This window comes from Sceloporus occidentalis, unplaced genomic scaffold (assembly GCF_023333645.1).
Source record: "Sceloporus occidentalis isolate IW3139 unplaced genomic scaffold, rSceOcc1.0.p SCAF_14, whole genome shotgun sequence".
Classification (NCBI taxonomy): domain Eukaryota; kingdom Metazoa; phylum Chordata; class Lepidosauria; order Squamata; family Phrynosomatidae; genus Sceloporus; species Sceloporus occidentalis.
The window spans coordinates 10,971,830-10,992,587 of NW_028316994.1; the positions used below are offsets into that span (position 1 = coordinate 10,971,830).

At 41.0% G+C, this 20,758-nt stretch overlaps 2 protein-coding genes across 2 annotated transcripts; both read left to right on the forward strand.

The window, feature by feature from the left end:
• The first annotated feature begins 571 nt into the window (after positions 1-571).
• On the forward strand, positions 572-4,230 carry LOC149303904 (vomeronasal type-2 receptor 26-like). Its single transcript, XM_089481243.1, has 3 exons — positions 572-649; positions 1,290-1,416; positions 3,317-4,230. Exons 1-3 carry the CDS (start codon positions 572-574, stop codon positions 4,228-4,230), a joined length of 1,119 nt encoding a protein of 372 aa, XP_089337369.1.
• Positions 4,231-10,026: 5,796 nt separating this feature from the next.
• LOC149303905 (vomeronasal type-2 receptor 26-like) lies at positions 10,027-20,166 on the forward strand. The gene is made up of 6 exons (XM_089480863.1): positions 10,027-10,150; positions 11,341-11,632; positions 13,877-14,725; positions 16,833-17,060; positions 17,702-17,828; positions 19,265-20,166. Exons 2-6 carry the CDS (start codon positions 11,342-11,344, stop codon positions 20,164-20,166), a joined length of 2,397 nt encoding a protein of 798 aa, XP_089336989.1. The 5' UTR covers positions 10,027-10,150; position 11,341.
• The last annotated feature ends 592 nt before the right edge of the window (positions 20,167-20,758 follow it).

A 20,758-nucleotide genomic window follows, 5' to 3' on the forward strand; every position in this document is an offset into this window, starting at 1 on the left:
AATGGCTTGGGCCCAGGTTACCTGAAGGACCGCCTCTCCCCATACATTCCGCCTCGCACCCTCAGAACATCTGGGCAGCAACTCCTTAGGGTTCCCGGGGCGAGGTTATCCTCCACTTCTAGGAGGTCTTTCTCCATCGCCGCCCCGGCCCTTTGGAACACGCTGCCCATAGAGCTCCGCTCAGTCACCTCCCTGGCCCAATTTAAACGGGAGTTGAAGACCCACCTGTTTAATATCGCATTCCCCGATTAGTCCTCATAGACCCCCCCGCCATAAGGCCGCACAGGCAATGGTTTGCTAACCCGGGGGCATCTGTTGTTGTTTTTTTGCTTTTGTACTGTTTGTATTTTAATATTGTATAATGGAATTTTATGTAATTTTAACTATTGTGAACCGCCCTGATCTTTGGAAGGGCGGTATATAAATAAACCATTTATTATTATTTATTATTTATAACAGTGCTGGGGAAGAAATTTATTTTGATGAGAATGGAGACCTGGCATCTGCTTTTGACATTATCAACTTGGTCACATTCCCTAATCAATCTTTCCAGAAAGTTCAAGTTGGAAGAATGGACTCACAGGCTCCCGTAGGCAAAAGGTTCACCATCAATGGAAGCAATATTGTGTGGAATCACAAATTTGAAGGGGTGAGGATACTTTATAAAGATAAAACTTAAAAGGATGGGATATTTTCGTGGTTCTTGAGTATTCAAAGTCAGATACCATCTAGAGATCACATTTGATGCAGAGATTAACTTTGGCCCCGAAAAATTAGCAGCCACTCAAAACATTTTGGAGCCTCTTTGTAAGATATGGAAAAATTATCTTCCTTTCAGACTTGAGTTTTCCTACCAAATTAGATGACATAACATTACTCCATTACTCTCCATGGAACACTTAGAGTGGACCTACATGGTCCAGCATTCTCTGGGCTGATCTCAAAGTATTCATGTCTGGAAGCTGCCCCAAATCTCCCCCCATTACCTGGGCACTCCAGTGTGATGCTGGGTGGCTGCCTACACACCTGTCCTACTATGCCTGCCACCATCGCTCCCATGGGTCACTCTCTCTGAGGTTGAAAACTAGGCTCCCAATGTCAATCACATGCCTTGTGACCTCAGAGAAAGTGACAGGTGTCAGTGGTGGGAGCACGGATCACTTGGGTTAAAGCAACTGAAGCTGGACATAATAACCCTGAAGAAAGTGAGTTTGTTTCCATCCTGAATATCACGATAAAGATATTACTACATAATGGACTTTAGAATCCTTCTTTTTGCTTCCATTTAGATGCTACCCAATGGCAGATGTGTTGAGGAATGCCATCCTCGATACAACAAAATTGTTCAAGAGGAGAACCACATATGTTGTTACGAATGTGTTTATTGTGCTTCTGGAAGGATTTCCATCCACTATGGTAAGAAAAAGAACATAATGTAATATAGTATAATACATTAGGACCTTGGTGTATTGTTGGGGTTTGGTTCCAGGATGCTCCTGTAGATACCAAAATCCATAGATGCTCAAGTCCCATTATATACAGTGGCTCAGTAAATAGTGTCAAAAATATATAAGATGGTAAAAGAAACATTTGCTTTCAGGATTTTAAAAAAACCAAAAACCCACTCTTTTTTCAAGTTGTGGTTACTGAATCCATGGATATAGAATCCTTGGATAAGGAGGGACAACTATACTTTTTCTTTTTTATTTTGATAGCTAGTCTAATTTTAAAAAATCACATATATTTACCAAAAGGCTTCTCTTTCAACTTGGACATGTGAGAACATGTGCAATATAGATGTAGTTTAAAGCTTAAGGGAGATGGTGGCTTAATGGTTAAGATGCCAGTTCTGGTGATCATAAGGTCAGAAGGATGGCAATTTGAGGCCCAAGCACCGTGTGATGGAGTGAGCTCCTACCACTAGTCCCAGCGTCTTCCAACCTAATAGTTCAAAAGCATGTAAATGCAGGTAGATAAACAGGCACCACTTTCTTGGAAAGATAGCAGCATTTCATGCAGTTATTTTGGCCACATGACCACCGGAATCATCTTTGGACAACGCTGGCTCTTCGGGTTAGTAACAGAGATGGGCATCACCCTCTACAGTTGGTTATGACTCAAAATTCTTGTCAAGGGGAAACCTTTACCTTTACCTTGACTTCTTAAAGATAATCCTATGGATGATTACTTGCTGATATTCCAAAACATGTGCTGTAAAATTTTGCTGTGTTCCTGGGCTCAATCCTAAGGAGCCAGTCACAATTTTATTGTAAACAACAAACAACTATTATGCTAATGTATTACAAACATCACGTTTGCGTGCAAGAAAATGGTCTTTGCATGCAAGCATAAGGGAAAAGCCAAGAATTTATCAGTTCTAAAAGTTATATCTTTGTTACAGTCAGTCAGTAAAAAGCACAGTTTTTCCAGGGATAACTAACCTGTTACCCCAGTCATCAGTAGGGAGATAAGGAATTCAACAAGCATTCAAGGCCAATAACCAATCCATAATTTCTTACCCGGGTAGATTAGTTTCTAATTTGTGACTTTCTTGTTTCTGGATTAATGTGGGGGAAATCTTGAGTGATTTTAGACTGGATCAGGGACCTCACATCCTCTCCATCTCTCAACTCAAAATGCATTAAAACAGCGGTTCCCAAACTTTGTTGGGCCGCAACCCCCATTGTGGGCAAAATTCCTGCCTGAGACCTCCCTGATTGGTTGGGAGGCCAGATGGGGGTGGGACTTTCGATCGCCTACAAGCCCCAATGGCCTTTGCGGCCGGAGGTCCTGTCACTACCTGGCCTCCCAACCAATCAGGGAGGTCACCAGTGAAGAAGGGGCAGGACCTCCAGCCACAAAGGCCGCTGGGACTTGCAGCCCCATCATTGTCCCCTTCATTGGCACCCGTGGGGAGAAGGGAAGAGGAGGAGGAGGCCCCGGCCCTTTCCCCTTCTCCTCGCGGTTGCCGGCGCTAGTGCCGGCACCCGCGGAGAAAAAAGGAGGTGGGAGGCAGGGGGGAATCCCAACCTGGTGACCTCCAAAAAAGGGTCGAGCGACCCCCAAAGGGGTTGTGACCCCCAGGTTGGGAACTCCTGCATTAAAATGTGCAGTTTGAGAGTAATTAAAAAGAAAAACATACAGTAAGTAGTATCAGATGGACTGAGAAACAGGAAAGGAGGGACTATGTGTGAACACACCCATAAGTCTCTTTGATGAGAAAAAAAACTGTTTTCTAATGGCTAATTATAAAAAGATGATGATTCTGAACAAATGCACATTTTGCTAATACTGAGACTTTTGTTATGAATTTCAGATGCAAACGAATGTGAAAAATGTCCAGAAGATCAATATCCAAATAAAAGAAGAAATCAATGCATCCCAAAAGTGGTTACCTACTTGTCCTACACAGAACCCCTAGGAGCAACCTTGGCTTCCTCTGCTCTTTTCTTTTGCGCAATCATCATTGTGATAATGGGGATTTTCATTTATCACAGGATCACTCCCATAGTTAAAGCCAACAACTGGTGTGTCACCTGTGTTCTGCTCATTTCACTGTTGCTCTGTTTTCTGTGCACCTTTCTTTTCCTTGGAAAACCTACAAAAGTCTCCTGCATACTCCGACAAATACTCCGGCAAACAGTATTCGGTAACATTTTCACCATTGCCATTTCTTGTATGTTGGCCAAAACCATCACTGTGGTGCTGGCATTCATGGCTACAAAGCCAGGAAACAAAATGAGGAAATATGTAGGGATGAAGCTGGCAATATTTGTCATTATTTTCTGCTCTCTCATTCAAATTAGCATCAGTGCAGTGTGGCTGACAACCTCTCCACCATTTCCAGAGGCTGACCTGCATTCCCAGCCAACAGAGATTATACTGCAATGCAATGAGGGCTCAGACCTCATGTTCTACCTTGTCCTGGGCTACATGGGACTTCTGTCCTTCACCAGCTTCACTATTGCATTCTTTGCCAGGCAGTTGCCTGACAGTTTCAATGAAGCCAAGCTGATCACCTTCAGCATGTTGGTGTTCTGCAGTGTTTGGATTTCCTTTGTCCCAAGTTACCTGAGCACTAAAGGGAAATATATGGTGGCTGTGGAAGTCTTCTCTATCTTGGTCTCAACTTTTGGCTTACTGGCTTGCATGTTCTTCCCTAAATGCTACATTATTTTATGGAGACCTGAGCTGAACACAAGAGAGCAGCTTATTAGGAAGAAGACATGAAAATCTGGCAAACTTCTGTTTTATACTTTATGCATGGCCTCTTTAATATTCCTGATTCTTTTTAAATAAGAGGACCTGACAGGGAAGTGTTCAGGAGTAGCTCAAGATTGCAGATGTAATGAATGACCATCTTCATATATTTTTTAAAATCACAATTTCTTTCATTTCTCCACTTAAATATTATAATTGGGTTAAAATACAGATAGTTTAGGCAAATGGGGAATAGCTATGTGGCTGCTGCAGGGTACTAGTGCATATTTGTGTTACTTTGAGGGTAAGGACAGAAACAGGGCATCTTGATACTTAGGGTTTTTATGAAGCCAATGTGGGAGACAAGGATGGGGTGGATTGCATAAATCTCCCTGAATCATCAACCGCTTCTTTGGGTTTTTTAAAATAATAATAATAATAATAATAATAATAATAATAATAATAATTTTATTTCTTACCCGCCTCTCCTCACGGCTTGAGGTGAGTTACAATATAGTTAAAACACAGTCATTACATAAAATACACATATTAAGGTAAAAAAACCAATAGAAGCCATGGGATAGGTGAGGATGTAAACCTGATTTACATGGAGGAGAAGTAGAAGGTGATGTTAACAAGAAAAAAGAAGTCTCTCATGTAATTGTATGAAGAGAACAGAACATTCAGCAGTACCTATCACACAACCTTGCCTCCAATCTGTTGCTACTGTGATTCTGAAGTTTTGTCCAATGGCATCTATGCGAAAATCCATCAATAAAAAGCCAGTCACACTGCCTCATTACTCCACAAGTACAATAGTTACATTCTGTGGCAGTCCTGACATTGGAGAGTCACACAGTGTCAGTCTCCTCCTTACTGCTTTCCCCTTTCCGCTTGCTATTTCTAAGTATCTTGTTTTCTTTTTTTGCTCCTCACTTTTTTTCTTTTATTTTCTTTTCTTCTCCTTCTTTTTATTTTTTAAAAAAACTAAATCATGTTCTCATTACTCCATAATTGTGTTAAAATTTTAAAAGTAAATAAACAAAAGTAAGCCATGCATGGAGCAGCAAGGTGGTGTTAAGTGGGAATGACAAACACAATCTGTGGGACTGTCAAGGGCTCCGATCACACTATTGAAGGAGATGTGATCAGAAAGAAAACCGAACTCTAGTATGTTTATTTTTATTTAAATAAAACTATTCTGGCAGGACTGAGATTGGACCAAGACTTGTGTGATAAAGTCCATGCTTTGGCTGGAAGGTTTCTGGAACACATAAGAATTTTGGACCCAGTTCCCTGGTTGTCATCGTGACATGGCCCTCTTTATATGCACTGGGTTACCTTTTAGCTCCCCCTTATAGAAGGTTCCCCCTCAATGACACCTGCCCTGCTTCCACCCTTTATACACGTTCCCTAAATGTATAAGGGCTAGGGTCTCCAGTGTCTTCCTCTTATAAATTCAATGTCCTAGGTAATGTGTTTGTCTGTGGCTATATGGTCTAGAATTCACTCAGGCAGAGGCTTCTTTTACAACAAATAAATTGTAACTTTATTTAATAATAGTTCGTAAAAAAGGAGCATAGATAGAATAGTTCACACGTGGTACAGTTCCATTAATATAACAGTTGCAGGTGTTTCAAAGTTTCCTTTTTAAAATCTCCAATACTCTTTCTCTCCCAGTCAGTATCTTTATCTGACTATATTGAGACCCTTTGTCTCTTTCTCCAGTTTCTCTACTGGCTTCTCAGAATACCTGTCTGACTTTCTCTAGGCCTATTCAGATTCCTTATCTGACCCTCTCTATAGGGCTCTCATTCAAGAACCTCCCTTGAACTCAAACCTTCCCTCAGCTCCCTTCAATTCTCTCTGAAAATTCCTCTAAAAATCCTCTCACAATCACCCACTCTTGCCTTTTATATCTACTCCTTCCCCTGCAGTTTCCTGATAGCCAAAGAAATCGTGATTGTCTCTCAGGAACCCAAGTCTGTCACATGCATACTTATTGAAAGGGGGCTTAATATACCCCTCCAACATATACATTGCAGTTGTGGCTTGTAAGGCATTGAAGACATTTGGACTGGGTGCTTCCCTTAAATGGGCCACCCTTGAAGAGGCAGTGCAGGAGATGCCAAGGGATAATCAGCCCAAGTGAGCACACATTTGGGGGAGAGTGATTTCCTAGGCTGGAGAGACAAGTTCTGTATGGTCCAATGATGGTAGGGGCTATGATTCTCTTCCAGGTTGTTAAAATCACCCCATGAAATATTGCTGGCCAGTTACATAATGCAGAGAAACAGTCTGGATTCAGATCCCAGGGATCTTGCCCCTTTGTTGACAGTCCACCCTATCAAGACCATTCATTTTCATCCAGAGAAAGCAACATTGTTTTAAGTCAGTTACATGGTAATAGCAGCAATAGTAACAACAACTACACCAACAACAGAAGTAACAATATTTTGCCATGCAGAGCCACTTGCAGATCACTTCTCTTTCTTGCTTTCTTTCTCTGTGTGTGTGTGTGTGTGTGTACATGCACATCCCCATACTAATAACAAAATGGTAGCGGTGCATGACAATATCACAGGAAGCCCCTCAAGAGGCAATGGTCATAGGGGATAATGTAGACAAAGGTAAGGGAAAACTTCCAAAGCATGTCTCCTTCCTTCCATTTTATCTCACTTTGTACCTATTTGTCTGGGTCCCTACGTGCACCCCCTCTGATATTCTCTTTTTCTTGCTTCACGTTAGGCTTTAACAATGCAAAGTATATCCTACCCACAAAGAAAACCACCCTGTTACTTCAGAGGTAGGTTCACACACTTCCCCTTCTCCCAGGATACTGCCTGCAGAATTAATGCAGTTTTATACCACTTTAATTGCCATGCCTTCCATCTTATCAAATCTTGGGATTGTTGTTTGGTGGGGCCTAGAGCTCTCTGACTGAGAAGGCCAAATACAATCAGCCCTCCATATCCACAGTTTCTTTATCAATAGATTCAACCATGCACATCTTGTAAATATTCCAAAAAAATATAAATGTCAAAAAGCAAAGATTGATTTTGCCATATATATATATATATGGCATACCACTTTACTAAGCCAGTGTAATTAATGGGACCATGGATACTGATATCCACATGACCAAGCCCAGCAGTTACCAAGGGCCTACTGTAGCTCATAAAACTGCAAATCTCAGAATTCCATTGCAGGGAGTCATCACAGTTAAAGTACAGTGCGCCTGCATTATACGTGGGCACATTTTACACATCTTCCAGCATATGCTGGAAGCTGTGCCGGAAGTAAGGGAGGCGTGCTCCGGAAGGAAACAATGGGCCTTGTGCATTCGCGTTTTTTCCCTTACGCGGGGGTGGGCGGGCTGGGGTCCGGAACAGATCCCCTGCGTAAGGGAAGGGATGACTGTAATGTCAAACTGCATTAATTCTGCAGTGTAGATGCAGCTGGAGACATATTCCCTTGTTCACATCATCCACTCTCACCATCTCTCACCCTTTCACACACACACACACACACTAGGTCTGTCACTTCATCATTATGTTGCTTGGCCACATGTGTCTCAGTTTTTATTCTGTGAAATGTTGGAGGGTATGCATTAGGATCAATGAAGGGAATGGCAAAAATGAGTAGCTAATTTTAAAGGTAGGAGAGCAAATCACAGGGAAATGCACAGGAAGAAACCCTTCTAGAACATGGCCACATAGCCTGAAACCCCACAAAAAACTATAGATGCCGGCCATGAAAGCCTTCGACTCTGCACAGGAAAAGATTATGAGCTCTTCCTTATTCAGGAGTGTTCATTCACCCAGGTAACCCATTGCCCCACCAGTCTGGTAGTGAGGATTTCAGAAAAGTGAAGTGATTAATGAGAAATAGAGGAGATGAGAGGCTGCAGGGAAATGGAAGGGATCATCGCACAGAAGTTCTTTACTGTGGCTTTAAGAGTCATATGCAGCATTGCCATGCCAAAGATTTTATGGTCTCATTGTGTTGCTTTAGAATGTGACTCCATAGTGATATGAATGAAATTCTTTATTACGGTCAAAGACCAGCATCAATATAAGATATAACATAGGAAAATAAAATAATACACATAAAAAGTAAGTCTGGATTGTCCAATGGGCAGCCTTTTCCTAACAATTTTCTTTGCACCTGTTTCAAATGTCAGGCCACTAGTACCCAGGATTCACTGTGACCTCTGTGTCCTTTCTTTGTTCATTCAATATAATATATCTTGCTTTTCTGCTGTCATGTAGGAACTACTTTCATGGGACTTTACTACTCCTGGGATCACACTTGTTGTTTTTTCCAGTTGTGCATGAACTTTCTGAATGATAATTATTTGCCCCATAATTATCACAATTGTTGTGCTTGACCTAGAATGTCTGTGGAATTGCAACGGCTCACCAAAGACAGTTTGCTACAATAATTCTTTTGCAACACAAAAGACAGCTTCCTGCATGAATTCTCTTAGGCTTCATGCTGTCTATAAGGGTTCCTTTTAAGACAACGTCTCCTTCAGACGGTAGGGCACCCTCTTTAATTTAGATGGTAGGGCACCCCTTTTAACTTAGATGCCTCATCACTGAGTGCCAGAGATTAATTTGGAGCCTTTGGTTTTCTGGAGCTGGATACTGCATGAATCACAGTAATTGTGTGTTGGTGAAAATGCATGGACCCAGATGGGGCTGGATGCAACATGCAAAGCCACTGGCAGACGTTTGGCTCTCCCTCCTTTTCTTCTTGCCCGATACCTTCAGCAATAGTTTGGGCTCCATTTGCAACTGGCAGCCACAAATCCAATGCAATGCCCTTGCCTTTAGAGAAGATATTCTCATTGGGGAAATTGTGTCCTTTACATTCAATAAAATATCATTAAACAACTTTCAGGAAGCAGATAGTTCCACCTACACAATGTGGTAAGCCGCTCTTAGCATGATTTGTCTAATTTGAATTTAATTCAAGTAAATTTTCTTTTTACTGTTGACCGTTATACTCAGATTGACAGCTGCTTCAGATATGCTATTCTTTCTTTGAGTGACTAGAGCTTCTAGCTGGTTATAGGAAAGTCAGCTCTCTCTATCCACAGATTCTGAATCCATGGAGTCAGTTATCTATGCCTTAGAAAACTTCACATAAACACACACACACAAATACAAAAAGCAAATCTTGATTTGGACATTTTATATGAAGGATATCATTTTACTATAAAAAATTAAAAAAAATTATTTATATTTTCCTACCTCTTCCAGGTGGATCAAGGCGGGATTACAACCACACACACACAGAGAGTATATATACAATAAAAAGTAAAACAGTAAGGTATATAGCATTTGACAGTTAAAACAGTTAAAACAATACAGTCAAAGCGACTGTGGGATAGAGTGTTATAATCCTGAACAGAGGAATGGAACAGTATTTCTTATAGTAGATTGGATGGGTAGGCTCACCGGAAGAGATCTGTCTTAACTGCCTTCTTAAAAGCCTCCAAGGAGGTAATAAGAAAGATCTCTTCTGGGAGGCTGTTCCACAATTTAGGAGCCACTGTTGTAAAAGCTCTTTGAGACATTGAGACTAGTCTTGTTGAGTGTAATTCAAGCAGATTTTCCCCAGATATCCTGAGAATGCAGAGCGGATTATGTAGGGAGAGGCATTCCTGCAATTAACTCGGGGCCAAGCAAAGTAGGCCTTAATAGGTAATAACAAACACCTTGTATTGCACCCGGAAGCTAATCAGTAGTCAATGAAGATCTTTCAGGACTGGTGTTATATGGTCAAACCTTAAAGAACTGTTGACCAGTCTGGCTTCCATATTTTGAATTAAGTGAAGCTTCTGAACTTGGTACAAGGGTAGCCCCATGTAGGGTGCACTACAGAAATCAAGATGAGAGATTACCAGAGAATGTACCACTGCTTCAAGGTCCTTTCAGTCCAGGTAAGAGCACAGTTGGCATAACAACCGAAGTTGGTACCAAGCACTCCTGGCTTTCGTATCCACTTGAGATGACAATTGTACTGATGGGTCCAGGTGTACTCCCAAACTGTGAACTTTGTCCTTTATGGGAAGTGTGACCCAGTCCAGGACAGGTTGACAAATTTCCTTCCCCGGATCTAGGGTACCTATTGTGAGTACCTCTGTTTTCTCTGGAATCAATTTGAGTTTGTTGTCCCTCATCCAGCCCATTAGCAACTCTAGGCAAGCATTCAGAGTCTCCATCTTTAGTCAGTGTAGCAGTTGGAGGCATAGAGAAGCATATTTGGGTGTCATCAGCATACCATGTCTCCGGATGATTTCAGAAGTGATTTAATTGTGTATTTCTACACAAGGGACATGGTATCACCCAACTCAACAGTTCTGTTATCCTATTACTGACTTGTGGTATGCAGGTGAACTCAGGTGATGTATGAGAACTCATGTGAACTGGATCAGTGGCTTGATTCTACCAGATCAAATCACCTTCCTTAATCAAACAGCCAGAGTTAGCTCAGCCCAGTAGACAGATAATGGCATGTCAAAATGGTGTTACTCCAGCTTCCACTGAGGCAATGTTCTGTATTTGGAAGCAAGACTATCATTCTAAGGGAATGGCACACACCAAAATTCTATATCATGGGGGGGGGGGGAACATCCAGATATATCAGTCTTGTGCTATGTATATGGTTCCATACCAGAGCTCAGAGAAAGCAGGATGAAAACATTCATTCCATTTCCTGCAGTAGCTTTAAATATTGCTACATCATCGTTTCCAGTGTAATTAATATATATTTTCCAGCATTAATCATTATATTGCCAAGTTCTCAGTGATATAAGCAATGGAAATAATAAAGCCACAGGCTTTCATTTAGTGCTTGATCCATGAAAAAAATGGTGAGTGGTCCTTAATGAAAACAAAAATGACTCCAGCCAAATCATGCCTTTTCATATGTTTCTAAGTATCACATAAGGCAGCTTTTACAATGAGACCACTTGATTTGCAGATTCCTCCCTGCCCATGCTTGATCCATGAAAGAAATTTGAGTTGATAATCACCTTCTCCTGCTATACCCTGTCTATGTTTCATTCACAATTGTTTGTAAAATGCATCTGATTCAACCATGTAAGATGTTTTATAATTCTCAATCCAGGATGTTACCTAAGAACTACCAGCTTGTTCTTGCCTTTAATTTTGCCATTCATGAGATCAACGAGAATCACAAGTTGTTACCCAACATCACATTGGGATCAAAAATCGCTAACAATGGATTTAGTTCCTGGAGAGCCATTGAATCCACGCTGATCCTTCTGTTCATGGAGCAAATGAATTTCCCGAATTACAAGTGTGTCTGGGACAAGAGACTCAAGGCCTTCATCACTGGGTTCAGCTCCCAGAATTCTCTCCAGATGGCCAACATCTTAAATATCTACAAAATTCCACAGGTAGGTTTCTTCATAGAGAGCCAGTGTGATGTAGTGGTTTCAGTGTTGGAATATTACGCTAGAGACCATGGTTCAATTCTCCTGGATATGAAAGTCACTGGAGACTTTGGGCAAGTCACATGTTCTCAGCCTTACATGAAGAGAATGGCAATCCTTCTCTTGCCAAGAAAACCCCATGAAAACCTCACTTTAGGATTGCCATAAGTCAGAAATGACCTAAAGGCACACAACAAGAAGAAGAAGAACAACAACAGGTGTGTTTATGCATTATGCCTTAGTATAGATTGTAGGAACCAAGAAATACTTTTTATAGAAATTTTATTAGTTTTAAAAGAATATATAATGAACATATATAGTCCAAACTGTACTGTGGGAAATGACAGGGAGTATGTCTGAGCCAAAATATTAAATGGTACTTCTGGTTGGCCAAGCCAAAGCCCAACACATTTTATGTTTTCCTTTTTTCTGAAAAAAGATAGGACCTCCAGAAAAATGAACAATCAGAGAAATACCTCAAGTTACATAATTCACAAGAATGCTTTTGGTGGGCATTGAGGATCAGTAGGAACGATGTTCCATTGCATTTTTATACAACAGTTCATGCAAGTCATGCTTTCCAGACCCTAACACAGACCTGAACAAAAATCACAGTCTGCCTTGCCTACTTTTCCAATCATAGAAACTGATTTGGACAATAAAACAAAGCCTTCAGAAATGATTAGTATTCTATGTAGTGGATGGTGAAAGCCTCATAGTTTTAAAATGTGCCCAAATACGCTTAAGATCATTTAAAAAAATGTATAGTTCTAAAACTGTTGAACATGCATGCATTTAGACATATGTGAACAGACATACATAGGAAATTCCATGCAGGGGAGAAATAGAGTTTGTAGCTGGATCAAGAATAAAGCTGGTAAAAGCTTGAAATACCAATTGGACAATATTGGTGATCTCAGGTTTTACACATCCACCCATCCTTTCTGGTTTGTGCTGCGATGTGGTTTTTTTGTCTAGCTGAAAACTCCTGCTAAATGAGAATAGTAAAGAGGCAAGAAGGTGATGGATGATAAAACTGTGTATCCATCCTTGTTACCTTCTAGGGACCTGCAACTGTGGGGTGTAGCGTAGGAGCAATAATTATGTAGGTTTCATTTCAAGGGTGATGATACTCTCTGCAATGAAATATGAGATAGAAAAAAGTGTTGACCTTGTGGAAGTCACACTCTCTCAGCCTCAGAGAATGAAAATCACAAACCTACTCTTCAGATACAAAGGCTTTCAGAGTGGCTTACCATTTTTAATTGGACAGTCCCTTGTCCTCAGGCTTACAATCTAAAAAGACATAACACAAAAGAAAGGGAAATATCCAGCTGTTTTCTGGCCTCCCTACTGAGACAACCTGCATTAGCAAAAAGTAGTTTCAAAGACAAATGTGATCAAGAAGGGGCTACTAGATTGGGATATGAGTGGGGGTAGAAATTGTGTGTTCATATTTTTTGTTGTGTGCCTTCAGGTCATTTTCAGCATACTGCAACTCTAAGGCAAACCTAGAACACAGTTTTCTTGGCCAGATTTGCTCCGAGCGTGTTTGTCTTTGTCTCCCACTGAGGCTGCGAGAATGTGGTTTGCCCAGGTCCACCCTGTGAGTTTCATAGTTTTGCTATGCCATGCTGGTTCTTTCATATTATACATACAGATATATATCTCTGCAATTAAACGTCCAGGTATTCTGCAAACATTTTGCAGGTCAGAATTAGGAGCCTCAGTCAATGAGAAATGTATGAGGAGACATTATACATTTTCAAGTCATTTTTGACATATTATTATTATTATTATTATTATTATTATTATTATTATTATTAACCTTTATTTATAAAGAGCTGTAAATTTACACAGCACTGTACATACAATCTTTTTAATTGGATGGTTCCCTGCCCTAAGGCTTACAATCTAAAAAGACACGACACAAAAGACTAGGTTTTCATAGCAAGATATGTTCAGAGGGGGTTTACCTTTGCCTTCTTCTGAGGCTGAGAGAGTGTTACTTACCAAGGGTCACCAACACCCAATCCAACCCTAACATCAACACTAAAATTCAACACTAAAACCAATAAACCATTCTGGCTCTCTAGAGGACAAGTTTACCTGAGATGACACACTACCATCTAGGAAAAGAGAACGTTTATTCAAAATCAAAGAATTTCTCAGTTTTTAAACACATTTTGTTTGGTTTTCCTTTTTCAGCTCAGCAGTGGATCTTTTGATCCTGCTCTAAGTGATAAAACCCAGTTTCCCTCTTTCTTCCGGATGGTTCCAGATGAAACCTCTCAGTATTCTGGCATTATTCAGCTCCTTGAATATTTTGGGTGGAATTGGATAGGCCTCCTCATTCCAGAAGATGCAAGCGGTGAAAGATTTCTTCGGACCTTCAGTGCCACCATCCAGGGGAGAGATATTTGTATTTCTTTTACCCAATCCATACCTACAGTGACAGATTACATACCAATTGTTGAAAAAAAACTGAATACAGTTTTCCATGTTCTGTGGTCATACAAAATTAATGTGATCCTAGTCAGTGGGAATGTTCAATCTATGGAGGGTTTACAGTCAATTCTTGAAGGTTTGGAATATTATGACAAGTTGTCCATGGAGAAGGTTTGGATCACAACCGCTCAGTGGGATGTCACAACTGTTTTTGATGGGAGAAGGTTTGCAGTAAAATCCTTCAATGGCACCTTGGCCTTTGCCTTACACTCCAAGGTGGTGCCTGGATTCCAGGAGTTTCAGCAGAACATAAATCCATTTCGGTCAGGGATTCATGAAATACACCAGTTCTGGTGTAGTGCATTTACTTGTTCATTTCCACTATATAATCTGAATTACCCAAATGTAAGCAATTGCACTGGTAAAGAGAAGCTCAGCACCCTCTCTGGACTTCTCTTTGAAATGAGGATGTGTGGCCAGAGCTACAATATCTACAATGCTGTCTATGCTGTAGCTCATGCTCTTCATGCCGCATATTCATTGCAGGCCAAGCAGAAAACACGAGTGACTGGGAAGAAGTGGAACCTTCTGAATGTTCAGCCCTGGCAGGCAAGTTAATATTTCTTAGGAAGTGTGATGCATTGCTTTACTGAAGCAATTTTATTCATATACAAGATTCAAGGTGCCGGTGTATTTCCACAGGGTATCTGCCAGGGGTGTGCAGTTGCCAAAGTCTGGGAGCCATGTTGGGTTTCCTTGAGAACATGAAGGGGTACATCATCACCCACAACCTTTCATATAAAATTAAAATAAATTTGCTTCCAAACACCCTTTTTAGGAGCAGGAAGATGGAGGGCTATTCTCACTTAATTTTTAGGGGCTGGATGCACGAAGCCAATGGGCTGCAATGTCCCTTTCCATGGCTTATGCAGATGTCCTGAAGTTTAAATGCTGAGATAAAGTCTTATGGAAGCCCAATATAATCTAGCTGCCCAGTTTATCCGGTAGCTTTATCACATGACAAAACAAAGTCAACATGCAGGAAGAGACAAGTGACTTTGTCCTTGCTTCTCTGCTTTCGGTTGAGAAGAGAACAGAAGTGCATCAATGGCATGTGGAGAGGTACTGAGAAAGCATCTTCTCTCTTGCTGCATGTTGACTTTCTTTTGCCATGCATTAAAGCAATAGTCCTCAAACTTTTTTAGCCTACCAGCCCCTTGAGCTCCTTTTTGCCATGGACAGCTGGCTTGAGCTACGTAGCCAAGGCAAGGGGGAGATCACGCATGTGCCTGCACCCCTTCCTTTTTATGTATTACTTGAAGTGTCTTTCCTCCATGGGCTCTCAGCTTGGAGGACCTGAGAAGTTTGTGCAGAAAGGTGGGCATGCAAGTACCTTGCCTCCCAAAGAGGGGAGGAAAGAGGAATGATGGGGTTCCCCTTTTTTCTCTGCTCTAGCATGAAGCAAAGCTGGAGGAGAAATGGTGGGTCTCTTGTCTTGCAGCTTGGATGGACAGACAGAGTGTTGCCTGAGCAGATCTCCATTAGGCCTCCCTCTGTCCTGTCCCAGAAGGGTGCACAAAAGAAGTTTCATACAACCCTCACCCCACAATTCCCTGAAGTCTTCCTTCTTCCTCACCCCCCCCCTCCGCTGTGTTTGTTCTCCCAGCCTCCCTTGGAGTTTTCCAATGCCCCCATTGGGGTGCTACTGCCCACTTTGGGAATCACTGCACTAAAGCTTTGGGTAATTACTGTACTTTTCACATGATATAGATGTTTATTATTTTAAAACAATAGAGAGAGAATTGTAAGCTATAAAAAACAGACTGAAGGGACAAACCATCAGATATCAGTGTGTAGTCAAAGGTTTTTTGGGTGATGTGGCCATGTTCTAGAAGAGTTTATTTCTGGCGTTTCACCAGCAGCTGTAGCTGGCATGTTCTGAGAATGTTGGTTTCTCTGAATATACCAGCCACAGATGCTGTCAAAATACGAGGAATAAACTCTTCAAAAACATGGCCACATAGCCCGAACCCCCCCTCCCCTCAAAACCATGAGATATCAATTCAGATGAACATTAACTTTTAACACAGGAAGTCACAGATTTTTTAATAGAGATTACTGAAATCCAGGCTGTATCTGCACTGCAATTGGACACTGCTTTAACTGACATGGCTCACTGCTATGGAATTCTGAGATTAGTACTTTACTAAGATGTTTAGATAGATAAATGGAAAATTTTGAAAAAAAGGGGAGTTTGTCACAGAAAGGCAGTACTATAAAAGCAAACCATTGACAGGAAATAGAACAGAAAGTCTTTGTTAAATGGGTTTATTATCACATTTCAAAGTGCTGGTCATAAACTAAAGAGCCCTCTGTGGCATTAGTCCAGACTATTTAAATGGCCATATCTCCCCATTTCAACTGCTTCAGGTATGAAACCTTTCACTCAGTCCCTCCACCATTACATTTGGTGGAGAAATATATGAAACTTTTAAGTACTCAGCAACTGTATTAATATAATACATGTTTGCATGTTTTAATTGCTATTTGATGGTATGTGTGATCTGTTTGAGGTGTATTTCATTTTAGTAGGTCCCTGCACTACTTGAAAGATATTGATTGAGTGACTGATTGATTGAATGACTAATAGGTTGGTAGTCAAATCCCTTTTCCCACCAGCTAACCAAATTTATCAACCATTTGTTCACTAATTCAGCTTCGCACACTTTTGAAATACATCCGTTTTAATAACAGTGCTGGGGAAGAAATTTATTTTGATGAGAATGGAGACCTGGCATCTGCTTTAGACATTATCAACTTGGTCACTTTCCCTAATCAATCTTTCCAGAAAGTTCAAGTTGGAAGAATGGACCCACAGGCTCCCGTAGGCAAAAGGTTCACCATCAATGGAAGCAATATTGCGTGGAATCACAAATTTGAAGGGGTGAAGATGTTTTTTATAAAAACAAAACTTAAAAGGGTGGGATATTTCCAGGTTCTTGAGTATCCAAAGTCAGATACAATCTAGAGATCACATTTGATGCAGAGATTAACTTTGGTCCCGAAAAATTAACAGCCACTCAAAACATATTGGTGCATCTTTGTAAGTTATGGAAAAATTATCTGCCCTTCAGACTTGAGTTTTCCTACCAAGCCAGCTGACATAACATTACTCCATTACTTTCCATGGAACACTAAGGGTGGACCTACATGGGCCAGAGTACTCTGGGATGATAACAAAGTATTCATGTCTGGAAGCTGCCCCAAATCTCCCCCCATTACCTGGGCACTCCAGTGTGATGCTGGGTGGCTGCCTACACACCTGTCCTACTATGCCTGCCACCATCGCTCCCATGGGTCACTCTCTCTGAGGTTGAAAACTAGGCTCCCAATGTCAATCACATGCCTTGTGACCTCAGAGAAAGTGACAGGTGTCAGTGGTGGTAGCACGGATCACTTGGGTTAAAGCAACTGAAGCTGAACATAATAACCCTGAAGACAGTGACTTTGTTTCCATCCTGAATATAACAATAAAGCTATTACTACATAATGGACTTTAGAATCCATCTTTTTGCTTCCATTTAGATGCTACCCAAGGCCAGATGTGTTGAGGAATGCCATCTTGGATACAACAAGATTGTTCAACAAGGGAACCACAAATGTTGTTACGACTGTGTTTCTTGTGCTTCTGGAAGGATTTCCACCCACTATGGTAAGAAAAAGAACATAACGTAATACAGTATAATACATTAGGACCTTGGTGTATTGTTTGGGTTTGGTTCCCGGACATACCTATAGTTACCAAAATCAATAGATCCTCAAGACCCATTATATACAGTGTCTCAGTAAAATAGTGTCCTTTATATAAGATGGTAAAATCAACATTAGCTTTGGGGATTTTTTTCAAACCCCCCCCCCAAAAAAAAAAAAAAGTTGTGGTTTGTTGAATCCATGGATGCAAAATCCTTGGGTAAGAAGCATACTTTTTATTTTATTTTTTATTCTGAGGACTAGTCTACCTATTTTCTGTTTATCAAACAAAACAAGTATATATATTTTTGAAAGGGCTTCTCTTTCAGCTTGGACATGAGATCATGTGAAATATAGATGGAAATTAAAGTTGAAGGGAGATGATGGTTTAGTGGTTAAGATGCCAGTTCTGGTGATTATAAGGTCAGAAGGTTGGCAGTTTGAGGCCTAAGCTCCGTGTGACTGAGTGAGCTCCCATCACTAGTCCCAGTTTCGGCCAACCTAGTAGTTCAAAAACCTGCAAATGCAGATAAATGATTAGGTACCACTTTAGTGGGAAGGTAACAGCATTCCATACAGTTATTCTGGCCACATGACCACTGGAGTCATCTTTGGACAACGCTGGCTCTTCGGCTTAGTAACAGAGATGAGCACATTTGGTTACGGCTCAACATTCATGTCAAGGGGAAACCTTTACCTTTACCTTTTATACCTTAAGAATCAATCCCAGGGATGATCACTTGCTGAAATTCCAAAATGTGTCCTGTAAAAAAAATTCCTAAGCAATCAGTCATAATTTTATTATAACTAACAAACAATTTTATTGTAACAATTACAAAGATCAGATTTGCTTGCAAACATCAGGTCTTTGCATGCAAGCATAAGGACAAGCCCAATATTCTAAAAGTTTTATCTTTGTTACAATCATCCAACAAAAATCACAGTTTTTCCAGGGGTGACTAACCTGTTACCCCAGTCATCAATGGGGAGAGATGGAATTCAAAAAACATTCAAGTCCAATAACCAATCCAAAATTTCTTTCCCTGGTAGATTAATTTCTACATGAGATGGTTTACTAATTTGGGACTTTCTTGCTTCTGGATTAGTGGGGAAATCCTGAGTGATTTTATATTGGATCTGGGGCCTAGCTAAGGATGTCACATCCTCTCCATCTCTCAACTCAAAAATGCATTAAAATGTGCATTTTGAGAGTAATTAAAATAAACACATGTAGTATCAGATGGATTGAGAAACAGGAATGAAGGGACTATGTGTGAACACATCCATAAGTCTCTTTGATGAGAAAGAGACTGTTTTCTAAATGCCTAATCATAAAAAATGATGATTCTGAACAAATGCACATTTTGCTAATACTGAGACTTTTGTTATGAATTTCAGATGCAAACGAATGTGAAAAGTGTCCCGAAGATCAATATCCAAATAAAAGAAGAAATCAATGCATCCCAAAAGTGGTTACCTACTTGTCCTACACAGAACCCCTAGGAGCAACCTTGGCTTCCTCTGCTCTTTTCTTTTGCGCAATCATCATTATGATAATGGGGATTTTCATTTATCACAGGATCACTCCCATAGTTAAAGCCAACAACTGGTGTGTCACCTGTGTTCTGCTCACTTCACTGTTGCTCTGTTTTCTGTGCGCATTTCTTTTTCTTGGTAAACCTACAAAAGGATCCTGCATACTCCGGCAAACAGTCTTTGGTAACATTTTCACCATTGCCATTTCTTGCATGTTGGCCAAAACCATCATTGTTTTGCTGGCCTTTGTGGCTACAAAGCCAGGAAACACAATGAGGAAATATGTAGGGATGAAGCTGGCAATATTGATCATTCTTTTCTGCTCTCTCATTCAAATTAGCATCAGTGCAGTGTGGCTGACAACTTCTCCACCATTTCCAGAGGCTGACCTGCATTCCCAGCCAGCAGAGATTATATTGCAATGCAATGAGGGCTCAGACCTCATGTTCTACCTTGTCCTGGGCTTCATGGGACTTCTGTCTTTCACCAGCTTCACTATTGCATTCTTTGCCAGGCAGTTGCCTGACAGTTTCAATGAAGCCAAGCTGATCACCTTCAGCATGTTGGTGTTCTGCAGTGTTTGGATTTCCTTTGTGCCAAGTTACCTGAGCACTAAAGGGAAATATATGGTGGCTGTGGAAGTCTTCTCTATCTTGGTTTCAACTTTTGGCTTACTGGCTTGCATGTTCTTCCCTAAATGCTACATGATTTTATGGAGACCGGAGCTGAACACAAGAGCGCAGCTGATCAGGAAGAAGAAGTGACACTTTATCAAAGTTCTCTGTTATATTTTATCCATGGCCTGTTTAATATTCCTGATTCTTTTAAACAAGAAGACCTGATACAGAAGTGTTCAAAAATAGCTCAAAGCTGCATATGTAACGAATGACCATCTTCTAATTTTTAATCACCATTGTCTGGGAGGCCCGCGCAAAAAAACCACATGAAACTAAATTGGATGAAAGGCCACAACTTTATTAGCAACAGCAAACCAGAACAGAAGGGTTGGCACAAAGCATAAGGTCAGGTAGTGAAGCATCGAATAACCCCACGGTTAATCGATAAGCAGCATACCGTTGGGATGATCTAGGGGCTAAGGAACGCCAACTAGCTGCCATCACACCAGGCACTCTCTTGTTCTCATAGCCCCTTTTCACCAGGTGGCTTAACCATGTTGTGGCCCCCGCAATGGCCACAACGCATGCCCAGCTCGCCCCCTATTGACTCCCAAACCAGTTCTCCATAGCCCTGGTAACCAAACCAACCAGATCCTGGCCTATGTTGCCGCCCCAAATTGTGACAGAAAACCCAGCACCCTAGAGGAGGGTAGGTGGGAGAGCTGAGCAGCAAATGGCT

Coding starts and splice junctions, on each gene's coding strand:
- LOC149303904 (XM_089481243.1), top strand. CDS start 572: ATGGACTCACAGGCTCCCGTAGGCAAAAGGTTCACCATCAATGGAAGC. Junction 650..1,289: donor GGAATCACAAATTTGAAGGG/GTGAGGATACTT, acceptor GCTTCCATTTAG/ATGCTACCCAATGGCAGATG. Junction 1,417..3,316: donor AAGGATTTCCATCCACTATG/GTAAGAAAAAGA, acceptor TATGAATTTCAG/ATGCAAACGAATGTGAAAAA.
- LOC149303905 (XM_089480863.1), top strand. CDS start 11,342: ATGTTACCTAAGAACTACCAGCTTGTTCTTGCCTTTAATTTTGCCATT. Junction 14,726..16,832: donor TGAATGTTCAGCCCTGGCAG/GCAAGTTAATAT, acceptor TCACTAATTCAG/CTTCGCACACTTTTGAAATA. Junction 17,829..19,264: donor AAGGATTTCCACCCACTATG/GTAAGAAAAAGA, acceptor TATGAATTTCAG/ATGCAAACGAATGTGAAAAG.